This window comes from Pseudonaja textilis, chromosome 6, assembly GCF_049901715.1.
Source record: "Pseudonaja textilis isolate UNSWEBS1 chromosome 6, rPseTex1.2, whole genome shotgun sequence".
Taxonomy (NCBI): domain Eukaryota; kingdom Metazoa; phylum Chordata; class Lepidosauria; order Squamata; family Elapidae; genus Pseudonaja; species Pseudonaja textilis.
This window is the reverse complement of record NC_141995.1, coordinates 4,924,514-4,946,455: the sequence shown is the minus strand read 5'-3', so window position 1 is coordinate 4,946,455 and position 21,942 is coordinate 4,924,514. Positions and strand designations below refer to the sequence as shown.

General features: G+C 45.3%; 1 protein-coding gene across 1 annotated transcript in view; it reads right to left on the bottom strand.

Moving 5' to 3' along the window:
• Positions 1-2,923: 2,923 nt before the first annotated feature.
• The window catches only part of VAX2 (ventral anterior homeobox 2), a 36,070-nt gene continuing 17,051 nt past the window's right edge, over positions 2,924-21,942 (bottom strand). Inside the window, exons 2-3 of the mRNA XM_087935726.1 lie at positions 8,452-8,639; positions 2,924-3,833 (exon numbers count right to left, since the gene is read on the bottom strand). Of these exons, the coding sequence (XP_087791852.1) occupies positions 3,351-3,833; positions 8,452-8,639 (671 nt within the window). The 3' untranslated portion in view covers positions 2,924-3,350. The remainder of the gene's footprint in view (positions 3,834-8,451; positions 8,640-21,942) is intronic.

The following is a 21,942-nucleotide window of genomic DNA, read 5'->3' as shown; positions in this document are numbered from 1 at the left end:
ACAACAAACCAAAACAGCATTTACTTCTCGGTTTTGGCAGAAATGCTCCATAATGAATAATGGATTCACTTAACAACGGTAGAATTCATTTAACAACTAGCACCCCCACCCCCACCCCAAAAAAAAAACAGGTCACAAAATCTGGTTGGCCCCCATGATGATCTGTTTTAGGATGGTCTTGATTGATGACCATAATCGCAGACTCGATACAGCTATATGGCAAGGATCAGCTGTAAGGAGAAATACGATGAAACCAGGGACTCATTTATAGAGTTAAAATAGGTTAAAAATGATCGTCATGAAAATACAATCTGAAATATATACACCTTGAATACCAGCATTAGACAGGCGTATATGGAATTCTAACCGTTTATTGCTGCAATGATGCATCATAATAAGTTTCTTTTGTTGTCCTGTCTTTACACATTTTTGTTCAGCCCCGCTTCTGAGTCTTTTTCCCCCTTTCTCTTGTGGATCACAATCACAATTTTTTGTGTGTGAGTTTGTTTCTTGGTTATGGATTAAAAAGCAATAACGATCATTAAATAAGTTTGGTTCTTTCTTTGCTTTAAAAGTAAGATTACGCTTTCTCCTCAGCAGATTTCCAATGTTTTCTCCCTCAAGTGCGTAGGAAAAATGGACCACCAGGTTTTAAGCAATCGTGGAAAATGTTTGGAGGAGGACAAAGGGTTTGTGTCTGTGTGTGTGTGAGAGAGATTATCCCCCTGTGATGAATACACAAGGCTAAAATTTGGAGTCAGCACCTTGATCTCAAGACACCCAAGGTCAAACAGGGGTCAGGGGGACCCTAACCCTATTCATTCATTTCATTTCATTTCATTTCATTTCTACCACTGCCCATTTCAATCAAAGACTCTGACCATTCCAACCACGAGGCTGGCAGGGACTTGGCTGTGAGACTCTGGATCCTTCCTGGATGAGGATCAGCGAGAAGGGGGCTTCACAGCCCTCCTCCTTCAACCCATCATCCCCAGCCGGTGGGGGACAGCCACCGAGCAAGGAGTGCAATGTCTGTGACTTAGAGCTGGCTTCTGGAGGGAGGAAGGGAGGGAGGAATGGAAGGCAGGAAGGAGGGAGGAAGAGAAGGAAAGGGAAAGAAGGAAGGAAAAGGGGGAAGGAAGGAAGGGAAGATGAAGGGAGGGAGGAAAAAGAAGGAAGAAATGGAAGCAGAAAGAAAGGGAGAAAGAAGGGGAGGGAGGGGGAGAAGAAAAAGGATGAAGGAAAGGTGAGGAAGGGAGGGGAAGGATGAAGGGAAGGGAGGAAGGGGGAATGGAAGGAGGAAGGAAGGATGAAGGAGGGAGGAAGGAAAAAGGAAGAAAGGATGAAGGAGAAAGGGAGAAGCAGAAAGGGAGAAGAAGGAGGAAAGGGAGGGGAAGGGAAAGGATGAAGGAAAGATGAAGGGAAAAGGGAAGGAGGAAAGGAGGAGGGGGAAGGATGAAGGAAGGGAGGGGAAGGGAAGGAAGGATGAAGGGAGGGAGGATGGAAGGGAGAAAAGGAAGGGAGGAAAGGAGGAGGGAAGGAAGGAGGAAAGGGAGAAGGAAGGAAGGGAGGGAGGGGAAAGGGAAGGATGAAAGGAGGAGGAAGGGAAGGGAAGAAGAAAGGAAGGAAGGAAGGGAAGGAGGGAGGATGGAAGGGAGGGGAAGGGAGGAAGGGGAGGAAGGATGAAAGAAGGAAGGGAAGAAGGGATGGGAGGGAGGATAGGAGGGAGGGAGGGAGGGAAAGGGAAGGGAAGGTGAGGGGAGGGAGGAGGAAAAGGAAGAAATGGAAGCAGCAAGAAAGGGAGAAGGGAGAGAGGGAGGGGAAGGGAAAGGAGGAGGGGAGGAACTAGAGAGGATGTTAAGATAACGAAAACCATTTCAGAGCTACTCCGTCGCCCTTAAACGTTGGGGCCAATTCTGCAACCTACCCCATCCGTGGGGTGGCAGGGGGTGGGGTGGGATGGAAGCAGGCAACGTCCTTCCCGCGGCCCCTTTTGCGGGCTGAGACCCCGCCCCTTTTCTCGCCGTTTCAAAGGTGCTTCCATCTCCGGATGGGCGGCCTCTGGCTATGCCCCCTCCCTCGCCCTCTCCCCCCCCCCCGTCTCTCTGGCTTGGTGAAGGGCTTCCTACCATCACCACCCCCTCCTCCCCAGCTTGTGCCAAGGTCCTCCCCCACCCTAGCCCCACCCACCCACCCAGTCACAGCAGGGAGCCGGGTTTGCCAGTAGCGGGTCCTTGAAACAGGTAACAGATACTCAAGAGTGGGGAAGGGACCTTATAGGTCAGGGTCTCAACCTTGGCCACTTTAAGACTGGTGGACTACAACTCCCAGATTCCTCAGACAGCAAAGCTGTCTGAGGAATTCTGGGAGTTGAAGTCCACCAGTCTTAAAGTGGCCAAGGTTGGAGACCCTGTTTATAGGTCATCTAATCCAGGGGTCTCCAACCTTGGCCGCTTTTTAAGACTGGTGGACTTCAACTCCCAGAGTTCTTCAGTTCAGCACAGCTGTCTGAGGAATTCTGGGAGTTGAAGTCCACCAGTCTTAAAGTGGCCAAGGTTGGAGACCCTGTTTATAGGTCATCTAGTCCAGGGTCTCCAACCATGGCCGCTTTTTAAGACTGGTGGGCTTCAACACCCAGAATTCCTCAGTTCAGCACAGCTGTCTGAGGAATTCTGGGAGTTGTAGTCCACCAGTCTTAAAGTGGCCAAGCTTGGACACCCCTGCTTATAGGTCATCTAATCCAGGGTCTCCAACCTTGGCCGCTTTTTAAGACTGGTGGACTTCAACTCCCAGAATTCCTCAGTTCAGCACAGCTGTGCTGAGGAACTCTGGGAGTTGAAGTCCACCAGTCTTAAAAAGCGGCCAAGGTTGAGACAACCCCCCCCCCCTGCCCGATTTCTAGTCCCCCAAAGCGGGAGACCCCACACCTATTTCTGACAAAAGCCAGTCCAGTCTCTTCTTGGAGGTCTCAAGTTTTTTTTTAATGGTGCCGTGAAAGGGTCGCCCATCCGTGCACGCGCTCGCAACCCACCCACCCACCCACCCACTCCCACGCGCACGCACGCACACACGGGGTGAGGGTGGGGGTGAGGTGGGGGTGGGGGGGTTGAGGGCGGCGGGGGGGTTTTTCCTGACATTTGGTAGACGGTGCCGGGGCTTCCACTCGCAAGCTGGACGGCCCCACTCGGGGGTGGGTGGGTGGGAACGGAGGGGCGACCAGCCGGAAAGCTGCAAGGGTCCTTTTCATGGGTGGGTGGGAAGGCTCAGCGCATCCTCCTGGCCGCGATCCTGAGGAAGTTTTCCGAGTTCTGACGGGCTTTTTTCTCCCCCACCCCGCGCCCCGCTTTTATTTAAGGGCTGGGGGCCTTAGGCCCGCGCCGCGGACTGTCTTTCCTCTCCAGGCGCGTGTAGGGCTCGAAGGCGGACGGCCCCAGCCCGTAGCCGGCCGGGAGTTTGTGCAGGTTCCCCGCGAGGGGGCTGCCGAAGCAGAGGGGCCCGGCGGAGAGGCGGGTGGAAGGAGCCGAAGCGGCCAGCGAGGCGACCTGGAAGCTGAAGCCGCCCGTAGCCGGAGGGCTCTCCGCCCGGCTCAACCCCGGGGAAGGGCTCCCGTGGCCGGGAGTAGCACCGACGGGGTGAGAAGCGGGAGCGGGGAGCAGCGTTGGGGGCGCCGGCACCGAGAGGAGCCTGCCCTGCTCCAGCAGTCTCAAGAGGTTGCAAGTGGCCAAAGCCTCGGAGGTGGAAGAACCGCCGCCGCCGCCGCCGCCTCGTTTCTCCGACTCGCGGCTCTGGTCCTTCTTCTGCTTGGTTCGCCGGTTCTGGAACCACACCTTGACCTGTTCGGGGAGGGGGAGAAGAAGAGGAGGAGAAGGGTCAGCGCCCAGGTGGGTGGGACCCCGCCTCACCTGAGGAGGAGACTCTGCCGCTCAGGGGTGCTCCCCCACCCAGATCTGAAGCATGGCCCGTTGCCCCCGGTTCTGGGTTGCTCCCCCTAGAGAGTAGGGAGGGGTCTTCAAGGAACGGCCTCGTGGGGGAGGGGATGGGGTGGGCGGGGGACTGGAAAGAAATTATAATGCCACCCCTGAGAAGTTCAGGCGAGAGTTTCTCGACCTTGAGCAGCTTGAAGGGGCGTGGACTTCAATTCTCAGGATTCCCCGGTGGGGGGCGGAAGGGAGGGAAGAGAGAGAGAGAAGGTGGAAGGAAGGAGAGGGAGGAGTGCAGGAGCTGGGGAGGGAAGGGAGGGAGGAAGGAAGGAAGGAAGGAAGGAATACAGGAGGTGGGGAGGGAACATGAGGGAAGGGAGGGAGGAAGGAAGGAAGGAAGGAAGGAAGGAAGGAAGGAAGGAAGGAAGGAAGGAAGGAATACAGGAGGTGGGGAGGGAACATGAGGGAAGGGAGGGAGGGAGGAAGGAAGGAAGGAAGGAAGGAAGGAAGGAAGGAATACAGGAGGTGGGGAGGGAACATGAGGGAAGGAAGGAAGGAAGGAAGGAAGGAATACAAGAGCTGGGGAGGGAACATGAGGGAAGGGAGGGAGGGAGGGAGGAAGGAAGGAAGGAAGGAAGAACAGGAGGTGGGAGGGAACATGAGGGAAGGGAGGGAGGAAGGAAGGAAGGAAGGAAGGAAGGAAGGAAGGAAGGAAGGAAGGAAGGAAGGAAGGAATACAAGAGCTGGGGAGGGAACATGAGGAAGGGAGGGAGGGAGGGAGGAAGGAAGGAAGGAAGGAATACAGGAGGTGGGGAGGGAACATGAGGGAAGGGAGGGAGGAAGGAAGGAAGGAAGGAAGGAAGGAAGGAAGGAAGGAAGGAAGGAAGGAAGGAAGGAATACAAGAGCTGGGGAGGGAACATGAGGGAAGGGAGGGAGGGAGGGAGGAAGGAAGGAAGGAAGGAATACAGGAGGTGGGGAGGGAACATGAGGGAAGGGAGGGAGGAAGGAAGGAAGGAAGGAAGGAAGGAAGGAAGGAAGGAAGGAAGGAATACAAGAGCTGGGGAGGGAACATGAGGGAAGGGAGGGAGGAAGGAAGGAAGGAAGGAAGGAAGGAAGGAATACAAGAGCTGGGGAGGGAACATGAGGGAAGGGAGGGAGGGAGGGAGGAAGGAAGGAAGGAAGGAATACAGGAGGTGGGGAGGGAACATGAGGGAAGGGAGGGAGGAAGGAAGGAAGGAAGGAAGGAAGGAAGGAAGGAAGGAAGGAAGGAGCTGGGAAGGGAACCTGAGGGAAGGGAGGAAGGAAGGAAGGAGAGGGAGGCAAGAAGGCTGTTTTGTAGGAGATTATCTTGGAAAAGATAACAAGAGGTCCTGCTTAGGTAAAAGGGGTTGAAACCTGTGAAAGTCCAGAATGAGATAGTTTTTGGAGGAGGAGGAGGAGAGATAATAATATTCCTAATAATAATAGTGGCCGTAGCCCCAGCAGCCTCCCTTCCTCTGGCCAGTCTGAATGAAAAGAGCAAGCAGCTCTTTCGGTGGCCCTGAATTTGCCCGCTCTGCTCTACCTGGTGGGGCTGACAGTCCAAGGGATACAATCTTCCCTGGTTTGGGATTTATTTATCCGGGCTAAAAATAGGTCCTGGATGACACCAATCCACAGGGGCTCAGAGCGGCCTGGAGGCGATTGTGAGCCCTTCCCGGAAGGGGGAGGCGGGGAGAGAGATTGCATGACCCAGTCAGCAGGGGGTGTGTGTGTGTGTGTGTGTGTGTGTGTGTGTGTGTGTGTGTGTGTTTGAGAGACAGTTTCTCTGAAAATGCAGCAGGCTGCTCAACTCTGCCCAGTTCGTGGAGGTGGGAGGAGCGGGGGGCATCTTTTGAGCCACCCCCCCTTTTGACAGAGTTGCATCAATCTGGAAATAGCCCTTGCTGGACAGATCCTGCATCCTGTCCATCAAGAGCACCAGGTGGGGCAGGAGGGATGGAGAGAGGTCCAGGATGCTGGCGGATGCAATGGGAATGTCCCACAAGGACCCTCCTGAGAAAGGGAGGAGGAGGAGGAGGAGGGAGGAATGGGCCAAAATCTCCAATTTAAAGCAGGACAGTGGTCTTGGGTTCCAGAATGCAAAGGACTAACCCAGGGCTGACCACGAACATGTCCTCAGGATCAGCCTTAGCAAGTTTAAGATGAGTGGACTTCCGATTCCTAGAATTCCCCAACTCCTTCATCTTTTACCTTCCTTCCTTCCTTCCTCCCTCTTTCTTCTTTCACTTTTTCTTTCCTTCCTTCCTGTCTTCCTTCCTTCTTTTCCTCCCTTCTTTCCTTCCTCCTTCCCTCTTTCTTTCTCCCACCCTTTCTTTCTTTTCTCTCTGTCTCTCTCTTTCCTTCCTTTCTGTCTTCCTTCCTTCCTTTCCTCCCTTCTTTCCTCCCTCCCTCCCTTTCTTCTTTCACATTCTCTTTCTTCCCTTCCTTCCTTCTTTCCTCCCCCTCTTCTTCTTTCTTTCTCTTTCTTTCCTTCATCCCTTCTTTTCCTCCCTTCTTTCCTTCCTTCCTCCCTTTCTTTCTCCCTCCCTCCCTCCCTTTCTTTCTTTCTTTCTTTCTTTCTTTCTTTCTTTCTTTTTCTTTCTTTCTTTCTTTCTTTCTCTTTCTTTTTCTTCCTTCCTGTATTTCTTTCTTCCTTCCTTTTCTCCCTTCTTTCCTTCCTCCCTCTTTCATCCTTCCTTCCTTCCTTCCTTCCTTCCTTCCTTCCTTCCTTCCTTCCTTCCTTCCTTCCTTCCTTCCTTCCTTCCTTCCTTCCTTCCTGTTCCCAGCAAGCCGCTTCCTTGTGACACTCCCTACTCCTCTCTTTCTGCCTCTCATGGTAACTGGTGCCAAACATTGCCCAGTTTCTTGAATTTTTCTTAACTGGGCTGGCTGGCCTGCTTCCCTCCACTGCCTCCTGTTCCCGCTCCCCCGCTCCCTTTCTATGTCGCTTCTCTCCTTGATGAGTTTCCATCCCTTGCTTCTTGTCCTGCCTTCCGGGGCTTTGGAGAAGAGGTGTCACCGCCCTCTTCGCTGTGGCAGCCCCTCCAATGTTGGAAGACTCCTACCCCCTCCCTCCTGATACTTCCTTTCATTCAAGTAGCTCTACTGACAGCTAAACACCGCATGTTTTAGCCTGCAATCCAGTACAAGAACACCTGTGTGCTTCCACAGAGAGAGGCTTTACCTGTGGTTTTGTCCAGGGGTGGGATTCAAATGTTTTTTACTACTGGTTTTATGGGCGTAGCTTGGTGGGAGCGCTGTGGCTTGGTGGGCGTGGTGTGGCTTGGTGAGCGTGGTGTGGCTTGGTGGGCGTGGTGTGGCTTGGTGGGCGTGGTGTGGCTTGGTGGTGGCTTGGTGGGCGTGGTGTGGCTTGGTGGGCGTGGTGTGGTTTGGTGAGCGTGGTGTGGCTTGGTGAGCTTGGTGTGGCTTGGTGGGCGTGGTGTGGCTTGGTGAGCGTGGTGTGGTTTGGTGAGCGTGGTGTGGCTTGGTGGGCGTGGTGTGGCTTGGTGAGCGTGGTGTGGTTTGGTGAGCGTGGTGTGGCTTGGTGAGCGCGGTGTGGCTTGGTGAGCGCGGTGTGGCTTGGTGAGCGGTGTGGCTTGGTGAGCGCGGTGTGGCTTGGTGAGCGCGGTGTGGCTTGGTGAGCGTGGTGTGGCTTGGTGGGCGTGGTGTGGCTTGGTGGGCGTGGTGTGGCTTGGTGGGCATGGCGTGGCTTCATGGGCGTGGTGTGGCTTGGTGGGCGTGGTGTGGCTTGGGCGTGGTGTGGCTTGGTGGGCATGGTGTGGCTTGGGCGTGGTGTGGCTTGGGCGTGGCGTAGCTTGGTGGGTGTGGCATGGTGGACATGGTGTGGCTTCATGGGTGTGGCGTGGCTTGGTGGGCGTGGCATGGCTTCATGGGCGTGGTGTGGCTTGGTGGGCATGGTGTGGCTTGGGCGTGGCGTAGCTTGGTGGGCGTGGCATGGTGGACATGGTGTCCACCATGTCTCCTTCCCTCTCTACCCCTCCTTCTCTTTCTTTCTCTCCCTTACTCTCCTTCCCCCTCTCCCTCTCTTTCCCTTTCTCTCTCTGTCCCTCTCCCTTTCTCTCTGTCCTTCTCTCGGTCTCTCTCTCCTCTCTCTCTCCCTCTTTCTCTCTCTCCCACTCTGTCCCTCTCTCTTCCTTCCCCCCCTCTCCAGCCCTTCTTCCCTTTCTTTCTCCCTCCCTCGCCTTCCTTCCCTCTCCCTGCCTCCTGTCCTCCCCCTCTCTCTCTCTGTCCCCCTCCCTCCCCTTCCTTTCTCTCTGTCCTTCTCTTTCTCTCCCTCCCTCCTCTCTCTCTCCCTGTCTTTCTCTCTCCCCACTCTGTCCCTCTCTCTTCCTCCCTTCCCTCCCTCTCCAGCCCTTCTTCCCTTTCTCTTTCTCCCTCCCTCTCCTTCTTTCCCTCTCCCTGCCTCCTGTCCTCCCCCCCCCTCTCCCTCTCTCTCTCCCTCTCCCTTCCCCCCCTCTCTTTCCCCTTCTCCCTCCCTCTCTCTCTTACCTGGGTTTCTGAAAGGTTGAGCTGCCTGGCTAATTCCGTCCTTTCTCTGCCCACGACATACTGGCACCTCTGGAATTCCAGCTCCAGACGATACAGTTGTTCTGCGGTGAAGGAGGTCCGAGTCCTCTTGGGCCGGTCCAGATCCAGGCCTTTGGGAAGGACAATCTCCCGGATAGTCCCTTTCGTATCTGGAGGAACCAATAAGGAGACAGGGGTCAGAACTCCCCACTTCGCAGCTTCCATGGACGTGGGACGAAGCCAAGAGAGAAAGGTTGCGGGGCAGCAGATCCCGAAAATTAGCCTAAAACCAAAACCGGATGGTTTTCTTTGAGGGTCACAGGCAATCCTCGAGCCCAAAATTTATGTCGTTAACTGACATTAAGTGAGCGTTTTGCCCCCTTTTACGGCCTTCCTTGCCGTTGTTGTTAAGTGAATCACGGCGGTGGTAACCTCGTTGTTAAGTGAATCTGGCTTCCCCATTGACTTTGCTTGTCAGCAGGTCACCAAAAGGGATCGCGGCCGTCATAAATGTGAATTCAGTTCCCAAGCGGCCGAATTTTGATCACGTGACCGTGAGGGAATTCTGCAACAGTCATTAAGTGTGAAAACTGGTCACAAGTCCCTGTTTTTTTTTTCTTTTTTGGAAATTTTTGTGTAATTTTTAACAACAAACATAAACAAACACAAAAACACAAAACATCAAATAAAATCTTCTTTCCATTGTACAGTGTCATGCCCCTGGTGGAGACTGACTGAAGGAGAGGAGGAACAGCGGACAGGGAGTGGAAATGTGGCTCCGGAGGTTGTGGAGGAGGCTGGGGAAGGGCAGACGCCGGCTGGACAGTCAGAGGAGGACCCAGGCCCATCTCCTCTCCATCCTAGGGCATGGAGGGAGGAGAGGATAAGGGAGAGACATGGTCTACTCGGGAGGAGAGAGCTTTGATCTTCTTCATGGGCTGCAGCTGTGACAATTGAATAAGAGGACAGACATGCGTATGGGCGAGCGCTGGAAATAAAGCATGGAAGTATCTCTAGTTTATGGTTCCTCTCTGAGTTTGGCGTCCTTTCCAGTGTGTGTCCTGTTATCTGTGGACGTCCTCCAGCCCTTATCTTGCCTGGCTTGTGTTGTTTTTTTCCCTCCTTCTTGTAACTGTTTGTGTGGGAGTTTTTTTGTCTTCCGTCAAGGATATTTAGAATAAAGTGAAGGAATAAAAGGGGCTTCACCTGTTTCCTGTTACTGTGTTTGTTTTGTATCCCACCCTGGGTCATCACGGTACAGTGTGTCGTTTGGTACATATCTTTTGTGCAGAATATTCCCTCTTAATTTTATGTTTCATTTCATAATGTATAAAGCTACTGTCCACTTGATACCATATTATTATCAAATCATTATTAGACTGTGATTACAAATTCACATCATCCTTTTCGAGCAAGTCGCAACTTTTACAAAACCTGGTTCATATTGTCATTCAGCAAGTCCCTTTTTTTTCCCTTTTTTTGGGGTGGGGGTAGAAAAAAGAAAAGAAAAACAAGTCCCTTTCCCCCCCCCCCCGGTGCCATTGTAACTTTGAACAGTCACTAATGAACCATTGTAAGTTGAGGAGTACCTGTATCAGAAAGGAGCTTGAAAAAAATATATGGAGCTTTGAGATTTTATATATACTGAGCACAGCGAGAATTCTTTACAGACTAAAATGGAAAGATATGTCCATTCCCACAATGGGGAGAACGATGGAAAAAGGGATGGAATTGGCCAAGATGGAAAAATTAATTATTAGACTTTAGGAGAAACCCTCCCATAAGACCACCTCTTACAATACTAGACAACACAGTATCAACAATAGAGACCTTCAAATTTCTAGGTTCTATCATATCACAAGACCTAAAATGGACACCTAACATCCAAAACGTCATCAAAAAAGCACAACAAAGAATGTTCTTCCTGCGCCAACTCAGAAAGCTCAAACTGCCCAAGGAGCTGCTGATCCAGTTCTACAGAGGAACGATGGAGTCTGTCATCTGCACCTCTAGAACTGTCTGGTTTGGTTCTGCAACCCAACAAGACAGACGCAGACTTCAAAGAGTAATTAAAATTGCAGAAAAAACAATCATTATCAACCTTCCTTCCATCGAGGACCAGTATACTGCACGAGTCCAAAAGAGGGCTGTGAAAATATCTACAGACCCCTCACATCCTGGACATAAACTGTTTCAACTCCTTCTCTCAAAATGACACTATAGAGCACTGCACACCAGAACAACTAGACACAAGGACAGGTTTTCCCCCGAATGCCATCACTCTGCTAAACAAATAATTCCCTCAACACTGTCCAACTATTACAAAGACTGCACTACTATTGCTGTTAATCTTCTCATCACTCCTTATCACCCAAACCCTCCCATTTGTGACTGTATGACTATAACTTTGTCGCCTTACTATCTATATTGGCTGTTTCCTAGTATGATTTGATTGCTTATTGTACCTATGACTATTATTAAGTGTTACACCTTATAAGTCTTGACTCTTGATGTACATATATTTTCTTTTATATGTACTAAGAGTATTTACACCAAGACAAATTCCTTGTGTGTCCAATCACACCTGGCCAATAAAGAATTTTATTCTATTCTATTCTATTCTATTCTATTCTATTCTATTCTATTCTATTCTATTCTATTCCATTCCATTCCATTCCATTCTTATTCTTATTCTTATTCTTATTCTTATATTAAATTGACTTTCTTAGTATGATTTGATTGCTTATTGTACCCTATGGCTATTATTAAGTGTTGTACCCGATGATTCTTGACAAATGTATCTTTTCTTTTATGTACACTGAGAGCGTTTGCACGAAGACAAATTCCTTGTGTGCCCAATCACACTTGGCCAACAAAGAATTCTATTATTTTAATCAGCGAATTAAAATAATCTAGTTTTTTTTTCTGCTTAGATACCGCTGCTAGACTTTGTGCTTGAGACAGGAAAAGAAAAAAAGAAATCTTGACTTTGGGGTTTGCTGATTAAATTCGTGGGTTAAAGTGGCTCGTATTTACTGAATAGTGGGGGTGGGGGAGGGGAATTTTCACCCCCACCCCCCACCTTCACCCAAAGGGACACCTGCTGGCAGGGAGAGGGCACTGTATACTCCGTGGCAAAAGCAATTCTTGGAGAACGCCATTTAGCGAACTGACAAAAATGTGGGTGTTTTAGATCCCCCTGGATTGTGGGTCTGGGAAAAGCCATCAGAGGGACACCCAGCCCTGTGTGGCAGAAACCCTTTGGCACACAGACCAACTGGCTTGGCCTCTGAATCGTTCCAGGGTCTCACATCTAGCCTATCCCTAAAGGAGAATATTGGTAGCTCAGGGTTGAAATGTGGGGTCCTTGAGGCGCTCTGAACTTGGGGGTTTCCTTGCAGGCATTTCATGATCCAACTCGGAAACATCATCAGGACTAGAAAGAAGTGGATTTGGAGGAGGAGGAGGAGGAGGAGGGAGGAGGAGGAGGAGGAGGAGGAGGAGGAGGAAGGAGGAGGAGGAGGGAGGAGAAGAAGAAGAGAGAAGAAGAAGAAGAAGAAGAAGAAGAAGAAGAAGAAGAAGAAGAAGAAGAAGAAGAAGAAGAAGAAGAAGAAGAAGAAGAAGAGGAAGAGTAGTCGTCATTGGAATTCTCTGAGCTTGATGTTTTTCTTGCAGACATTTCATGACCCAACTAGGTAACACCATCAGTGCTAGTATTTATATCTCTTTCTCCTTCCCTCCCTATCTCCCTCACTCATCTGTTTAACAAATAAATCTATATTCTCTCTTTATCTATCTAAAACTATATCATCACCATTATTACTATTTGTCTGTTTATATCTCTATCTATCTATCTATCTATCTATCTATCTATCTATCTATCTATCTATCTATCTATCTTTCTATATCTATCTATCTGTCTATCTATCTGTCTGTCTGTCTGTCTATCATCTATCTATCTATCTATCTATCTATCTATCTATCTATCTATCTATCTATCTATCTATCTATCTATCTATCTATCTATCCCTGTCTGTCTGTCTGTCTGTCTGTCTGTCTATCTATCTATCTATCTATCTATCTATCTATCTATCTATCTATCTATCTATCTATCTATCTATCTATCTATCTGTCTATCTCCATTCTCTTCTTGGGGGTCAGGCTTTGCTCTCTGGCTGTTACATAAAGGCTCTTAGTGGGAGCTGCCCCTCCTCTTAGGCAGCAAGGGATAGGCCAGGATGGGGTGGGGAGGAGAAGGATGGAAGGATGGAAATATTTTTTTCTCTTTTTGACCCTGAGCCTCTCGTGGAAAGGCCAAATGTCACTCCTTCCAACTCTGGGGGTTGAATAAGCAATTTCATGGAAGCACATCAAATGTTCCCACCCCTTTTTCCATGGGTGGGTAGATATGAAGGGTTAGGGTTATATTGGAGGTTGATGACCAGTTAGAAACCAGAAGACCCTGAGTTGAATAGAATAGAACGGAACGGAATGGAACAGAACAGAATAGAATTTCAAGTGTGATTGGACACACAAGGAATTTGTCTTTGGTGCAAATGCTCTCAGTTTACATAAGAAAAAAAAATACATCAAAAATCATAAGATACAACACTTACTGATAGGTAAACAATCAAATCATACATAGGTTAACTAATAAACAATCAAATCATACTAAGAAACAAATAAAAAGTATAAATTGTAAAGACACAAGCAACATGGTTATAGTCGTAAGTGGGAAGAGATAGATCATAGGAAGGAAGAGAATAATAGTAATACAGTCTTACTAAGCAGTTTGACAGTGTTGTGGTAGATAGAATAATAGTATATATAGAGAGAATAATATATATATTATTCTATCTATAATATATTAAGTATTGCTATTACTATTAATCCTTCCATCTTTCCTTTCACCCATCTCCCATTTATGACTGTATGACCGTAACTTTGTTGCTTGTATCCTAACGATTTATATGGACTGTTTCCTAGTATGATTTGATTGCTTATTGTACCTATGACTATTATTAAGTGTTGTACCTTATGATTCTTGACGAATGCGTCTTTCTTTTGTGCACACTGAGAGCATTTACATCAAGACAAATTTCTTGTGTGTCCAATCACACTTGGCCAATAAAGAATTCTATTCTATTCTATTCTATTCTATTCTATTCATATATATATATGTGTGTGTGTATGTGTGTACGTGTATATGTATATGTATATACACACATAGACACACACACACACACTAGAATAGTATACATAGAATAATAATAGAATAGAATAGAGTAGACAGTCTATTATATTCTATTATTACTGCCTTAAGGCACAAAGAAGCCAGACCAGCCACTTTCTCTCAGCCCCAGGAAGCAAACAATGACAAACCACTTCTGAAAAACCTTGCCAGGAAAACTGCAAGCTATTATCCCCAGGAGTCAAAACTGACTCAAAGGCGCATTCACGCATGCACACACAGACATAGAGGGAGAGGTCCGATTTCTTTCTTTCCCGCAACAACATCCAGATATCTTAAGATTGCAGCTGCCATTATTTCCAATCACCCACTGTGTACTAACTCACTTGAAACCTCCTTAGATGCACAAACCCCCATGATTAGCTTTTTGGCAATGGTAGGGATGAAGGGTGATGAAAAGAGAAGTCAACAGATGCCCAGCTTCTGCGCAAATTGCCGTGCATAAAAACAGAATCAAACCTGTGAATACACTTCAATTTACCTGGATGCTTAATTAACCTGGTTTTAATCGTCCAGCCGAGCCCTTCTCCTTCGGCTCTGATTGAAAGGTCTACGTCAAAAGGGGAGACTGATCAGTACAAGACAAAAACATATACATGGCGCATGAGACAGGTGGTGTTGCCGCAAAGCTTTGAAAAAAACAAAATAGCACACACACAGACACACACAAATAACAGTTAGGGACACCAAACTTGGCGGTTTTCTTGAAAACGTTTCATGACCAAACTAGGTAAGATTATCAGTGCTAGAAGGGAGTGAGGTTTGCGGAGAGGAGGAGGAGGAGAAGGGAGGAGGAGGAGGAAGAAGACTGTGAGGTCCTTGGTGGCTTTCTTACAGATATTTCAACATCAAACTAGGTAACCTCATCCAAACTGTCATGATAAATAAATATGAGCTGCAGGAAAGGCCAGCCAGAGGCTGTGAAAGGAACGTAGCTTTACTTTGTCATGGCAGGATCTGGCCACACCGTGACGCAGAGATAAGAAGTGTTGCTTCCTGTGGACAGAAGTCCCTTTCCATCCAAAGAAAGGGTCTTCTCTCCTCCACCTCTCTCCTCCTCCTCCTCCTCCTCTCCTCCTCCTCCTCCTCCTCCTCCTCCTCCTCTTCTTCTTCTTCTTCTCCTCCTCCTCCTCCTCCTCCTCCTCCTCCTCCTCCTCCTCCTCCTCCTCCTCCTTCTTCTTCCTCCTCCTCCTCCTCCTCCTCCTCCTCCTCCTCCTCCTCCTCCTCCTCCTCCTCCTCCTCCTCCTCCTCCTCAGCAGTTTCTGTGCAAAATCAGCAGTTCCGAAACGAAGAAGAATATATATAGCATAACAGAGCTGGAAGCTGCCTTCCGATGCACACAGTCTGGTCCCACTGAATTCAGCTGGGCTTCTCCCCCTTCCCAAGCAGTTCAGAGGGCGAAGTTGGGGTCGTGTTTACACAGGGAAAGCCACCCTCTAATCCCTGCTTAATTATGGAAGCTTCTTGGGTTGTTCTCGCTGCCTAACATACCCCACATGGTAGTAGTAGCGGTGAGGAAAAAAATAAGAAGAGTGATGACACGGGTTTCAATCAATCAATCAATCAATCAGAATAGAGCTGGAAGGTACCTCAAAGGTCTTCTAGTCCAACCCCCCTGTTCAAGCAGGAAATCCTATTCCATTCCAGACAAATGGTCCGCTACTTTATTTTCTGAACGAAAATCAAATATAAAACACAATTCTTCTTTCCCAGCCAGGGGCAGAGATCGTATTTTGCATCCACTGAAATCTCAATTCCTTTCACTGGCTACAAAGAAATTTTTTTAAAAAAATATATACTTTTTCTAGTTTGGGCTCTTTTAAAAAAATTACAAAACAAACGCCAACCAGCAATAATTAATAAAGGGGTCCCTGGACCACGAACCAATTTGGCCATTGAGCCCTATGATATAGATTGAATAAACAAATCAAACAGCCAAAAGAACCCCTTGTAGCTTTCCAGCGGAAAATTGCAAGCAGTGATGGACTCTGTTTTTTTTGCCGGCGGGAAATGTATTTGCTTATTTTTTACAAAGATCCCAGCGTTATGATTCCCAATTGTTCCTCGATTGTTGTTATGGTTCAGCAAGAATGAAATATTGTCCTTGGTCTTTCCTGGATGAAAATCATAACCTCCCATGTCTGGTTGTGCAAAAGCTTATGCCTACCAAGCTACATTTTAAATGAAATAATAAAGAAAGAATGGAAGCCAGCAAGGTTAAGCTGCCTTGAGGCAAGCAGACAAATAAAAATGATACTTGCAAACATTTTGGGTCCTTTTATAATTTTGACTCCAATCTGAATAAACAGTAAGAAGCTGATTTGGAAACAATAAGATGCATATTTATGAAAACAATAATATAATAAGCTTTTGAAATATTGGATGCCTATAGAAAGATGAAAATTAGCACCAGGATAGGATGTTCTTCCATGTTTCCAGGCTGCCTTTTACTTTAATTTATTTAGATTTTTCATTTATTCTGCCTTTATTGCTTTATAAGTAACTCAAAGCAATGAATGTTTAACCACTTAAGACTGTAATGAATTCTGCCTTGGAAGGACATGCAACGCCTCAGTCTTGTATGAGTTTATCGCCGAAAAAGGTCAAAATTTAACAATTAAACAAACCCCACAGATTTCATCTTTAAACAACAAAGATTAGCCTTTTACTGCCAGATTGGCTGAAGGAGTGAAGAAGGTTTTGCAAATTTCTATTCATGAGGATCATTCTGGATTTTTGCCACAAAGGTAGTTCAAGGATGTCTGGATGTTATGGAATATTTACAATTATAACAACATTTACATGAAAAACAAGCAACATTAATATTTTTGGGTGTGGAGAAATCTTTTGACAATTTAAATTTATATTTAAAGTTTTGGAAAATATGGACTTCTCTAGATATGGAGAATTTTTACTCAAAGCAATTAAGGCGGTATAACAGGTTGAATAAATAAATAAAAACAATGCAATAAGTTGGTTTGTACATCTCAGCTGGCTGATATTATTGTTAATGGAGAATTCACCAAGCCATGTGAGATTCAAAAGGCTACAACACAAAGATGTCTTTTTACTTTTTATTTTAGTTTGGAAGTTTTGACCAGAGATGTTAGACAGGATGAGGAAAAATTGGGTTTGAAGATTAAAAACGAAACATAGAAATCAAGTCTTCTCTGACTATTTAGTTTTGATTTTACAAGACCCACAAAATGGAATGGGATAATATTTGATCAAGAAGCTGAATACTGCTTTGGCTGGTTTTAAGATAAATAAACAAAAAAAAAACCAACCCCAAAATATTGTTTAAGAATAGGACTCTACAGAACCAGTAAATACGGATGAGTAAGTCAGATTTTAAAATGGAAGAGGAAAAAAAGAGGAAAACCATGGAGTTATACCGACTAGTACAAATTCTAAGTTATTAAAAAAATTAAAAATATGAAAAAGAACAATTATGGGACTGGAAATATTTTTTAAAAGGTGTTACCGTATTAAAATGTAATTATGACTTTCTTTGTCAGGTAGAATTTTTGTAATCAAGATGAATATTTTACCCAACATCTCATTTTTATTCCAGACATTACCAATATCCGATTATGGGTGTTTTCCTTAAACAATGACAGACAGATATTTCTTAGTTAAATGGCAAAGGGGGAAAAAAATGAGAATTAAATATAAATTGTTGCAGGATGCTAAAGAGAGGGGAGGATTGGATCTATCAAATTTAAAATTATATTTTGAGGCTTGTTGTTTTGTTTGGATGGAAGGATGGGTGATCTTGAAGAATAAGAGGTTTTTAATTTGCATTGCCCTAATTTGAGATTTGAGTGGCATGCTTATTTGTGACATGATTATTTCATTATTTTATTTTGTATTTTATTATAATATTTATAGAGAACATGCAACCCCTGATATACAACAATAATAAAACACATTATACATACAAACGCAAAGATATTTAATTATAGCATCAGCAGTGTGTGTGTGTGCATGTGTGTATATATATATATTTCTGATGCCCTATTTAAACAAAATTGTGTATGTTAGTATAAGGTACTTATACTTACATGGTACAATATACAATAAAGTATTAAATTAAGGTGGAATTATGATAAAGCCAAAGAGAATACAAATTTTAAGAATTGTTTTGTTAAGCGTGCCATGCTAAGAGTTAGGATTAAATACAAAACAAGGCTTTCTCCTAAAATAGCTTTTGGATTGCCACCCTAAGAAGCATTATTTTACAAAAGCAATGATAATAAAACCAATCTGGTAGACCTTTGGTGAAATACACTGTTTTATGGATTTAACTGTATTTATTAAATTGGTTTGCCACTCATCTCACTGTTTTACGAAAGATGAACTTAATTTGAAGTTGAAAGGAGGATGGATCTGTCACAGATTCACATGTTGACAATTAAAATAAAGATTTAACTGAGATAGGCGAAGCTGTGGTTTTTGTATACAGAAAGTAGGTTCGAAATTGAACTGCAGGGATAACTGTGCTTTTTTTTTGCTAAGGTTTGGAATGGTTGTTGAAACGGAACTTGGAAAATGAATATGTTAAAGATTGTATGGGAAAATTAAGAATTTTGGTTGCAAAATAAAGACTGGTCAGTGGGAAACCATGCAAATGAATGGATTGAGATTTATATTGAATTATCATTCGGAAGAAATTTTTTTATAAAATGATGGCACTGAACACCCGAGAAATTGTCAAAAGCGTGTAAAGGACTTTCAAATGTAGGTTGGAAATGCAACCGCAAAGAGGATGCATTTTATCATCTCCAGGGGAATTGCATTAAAGCAAAGAAACACTTGGGATCAGATTTGTACTTTAATTCTGAAGATTCTGAAAATAAATATAAACACTGAAACTAAACGTTTTCCTTTTTGGTTTGATGGATAAAGAACCAGCAAGAAAATATGGTCCTTTGTTCTTCTGGCAGTGAGAATCTTACATGCACAAAAGTGGAAAGGTGCATGAATGGGTGATAAAAGTGATGGAATTAAGAGTTTGGTGGGGGTTGAATAATTTTAATTTTTAATTGTTTTTCTATCTATCTCTTTTATTATGTAAGCAGAGTTACCCAATCAGGAAAATGGGATTCATATAAATATAACAAACCAATAAATAAGGGTGAAACTGACTGTTTTAATTAAAGAATAAAATGTATTCAATAATATTTTGCTAGGAAACAATTTCTGGACTTTTTGCTTGAAATTGGGAAAAAATGAAACTTTGATTTTAGATTTTTTTTTGGTGATTAGAATGGTGTTCTTATTACAAGAAATGGATCAAAATATTGTGAAATGCAAAGCAAATAGTTGAGGTTGTATTATTTTTGAGATCTACTGCACAGGAAAAAAAACAGAAGTCACTGTATATTTTTTCTCTCGTTCTCTCCCTCCCTCTCTCTCTCTTAGTTTCTAATGTTTGTTTTCCCCATATTTGTATTTTATAACAAAGCTTAAAAACAATATGTATGTATGTATGCATGTATGTATGTATGTATGTATGTATGTATGTATGGCATTCGGCTTTGCTCCAGTATTTTCCCATGTCATAGTAGTTGTGCTTTTAAAGTTGTAGCAACGTTTCAGCAGAATCTCATCTGCCATCATCAGGCTTCTGTATTCTGTATTCTGCCATCATCAGGCTTCTATATCTCTCAGTACAGAAGCCTGATGATGGCAGATGAGATTCTGCTGAAACGTCGCTACAACTTTAAAAGCACAACTACTATGACGTGGGAAAATACCCGAACAAAGCTGAATGCCATACATGTAAGTACCCGCGAAAACTTAAGAATATATATATATATATACACTCTGTTTCTCCAACAATACAGCCTCCCCCAATAGGAAGTCTCAGCATGTTTTATAGGCATGAAATGAAATTAAGCCCCTCCCCCCAAATTAAGGCCTATATCAAAACATGTGAAATGGGGGGGAATGCTGGGGGGGCTTGCTGTTAGGAAGTACTTTTGTTGCACACCCGGATATGGTGCTGCCTGCATTGACCCCGATATGAAGTGCCCCACCAATGCCGAGGTCAATATCCAAGCTGACGCTGCCCCCCCACCCGAAGATGCAAGGTGTGGGGGGAATTAAGTCACTCCCGAAAAGACGGCCTAGCCATTTTTTCGGGGCTCAAAAGAAAAAAGACCCGGCCTTATTATATGAGAAACACGGTATATATATATATATATTCTTAAGTTTTCGCAGGTACTTACATGTATGGCATTCGGCTTTGTTCCGGTATTTTCTCACATCATTGTAGTTGTGCTTTTAAATCTGAATTTAAATCTGAAACCACTGTAAAAGTCTGACTCACAGATGAACACTATACAGAAGCCTGATGATGGCAGATGAGATTCTGCCGAAACGTTGCTACAACTTTAAAAGCACAACTACAATGACGTGGGAAAATACCCGAACAAAGCCGAATGCCATACATACACATACACACACACACACACACACACACACACACACACGCACACATAGTGGGGAGGGGTTTTCTCTTCTTCGGTGGTCAGACCGTCAAATGAATCTCCAGAGAATCACCTGCAATGGCTTATAGGCTTTGTAGAAATAAAACAATATTCCTCAAGCCTTTTTTTTTGTTCCCATTACCCAAAAGAGCTTTTTATCCAATGTAGGCAAAACACTTTAACTGAAGTATCCCTGTTGTGATTGCGTAATGAGTTTGTGTGACATTACCCAAAGAAAGACCACTTTTACCCAATTTGAGGGTCATTTAGGAAGCTCTGGGATAAAAGCTATAAGATTTCCAAGCAGAGAAATGGGGAGAAAATGTAATTTTCTTTCCCTGAGGATTGGCAGGCAATGAAGCTGCAGGGAGAGGCAACTCACAGACAGGATTTGGATCTACTGGAGAGAGAGCCAGATGAGACCGAGCTCTAGTTAGAGACAGAAAGAGAGAGAAAGAATGATCATCTATCCATATAAAAGCGAAATACCCCTCATGCATCATCACAAAATCTCCAGAATCGTAAAGCCTACAAACTTCAAATTTGGCACCTATGTTCCTCTTGGCTTCTAGGTGCTCACTCAGAAAGGATTTTTCGAAACGACCATCAGAGCATTAGTATTTCATATATTATTATTAACATGCACCCTCCCCACCTGAAAAGAAATCTGTTCCAAATGCAAAACACAAGCAGAGGAGTTTCAGTTTTAGTTTGACACCACCAAGCTGCTATAGGACAGAACAGTTGAGCTAAGCCACACCCAGGCTCCTTGCTGTCTCCTCCTTGCTTATATAGCAAATACTGTTCTAGTTTCCAAACAGCCCTCAACTCTCTCACACACTGACAGGATGCTAGCCAGATGAATACCGATGGATGCTGGTAGGCAGAGACAGAATTCCTCCCCCCCCCCTATTTTCCTCCCCCCAAATTAAGCCCAACCACATAGTTTCATAGCGAAACAGGGAGATCGAGCTAGTAAAATAATAAACTCTTGTATTGCCTTGAACTGCAAGGAGATCCAATCAGTCGATCTTAAAGGAAGTCAACCCGACTGTCCATCAGAAGGAGAAATCCTGAAGCCGAAATGCTTTGGCCATCAAAGAAGAAGAGGAGACCCCAAAGTGGAGAAAGATGGAAGGCCGAAGGGAGAAGCAAACGGCAGAGGAGAGGAGGGCTAAATTAGATAGGGTTAGGATTAGGGCAAATGTGAATTTGGGAAAACTCCAGAAGACGGTGGAGGATGAGGAGGGGGCAAAGGGGGCTTCACATAGTGTGATACTTGGGGGTCATGGAGAGTCGGACAGGATTTAGTGACTGAACAACAATGATAGAAAAATAGATAGGAAGATCCGTTAGCATTCCTGATTTATGTCGGTTAAGTGAGGAAGGAAGGAAGGAAGGAAGGAAGGAAGGAAGGAAGGAAGGAAGGAAGGAAGGAAGGAAGGAAGGAAGGAAGAGAAAGAAGGAAAGAAGAGGGAAGGAGGAAAGAAAGAAGGAACAAAGAAAAAAAGAAAGGAAGGAGAGACAAAAGGGAGGGAGGGAGGAAGGAAGGAAGGAAGGAAGGAAGGAAGGAGGAGATAGAATTGAACGTAATAAAATAGAGTTGGAAATAGAAATAGAATAGAGTGGCATAGGAAATAGAAATAGAAAAGGATAAAAAAGAATAGAATAGGAAATAGAAATATGGCATGGCATGGCATGGCATGGCATGGGATAGAATAGAATAGA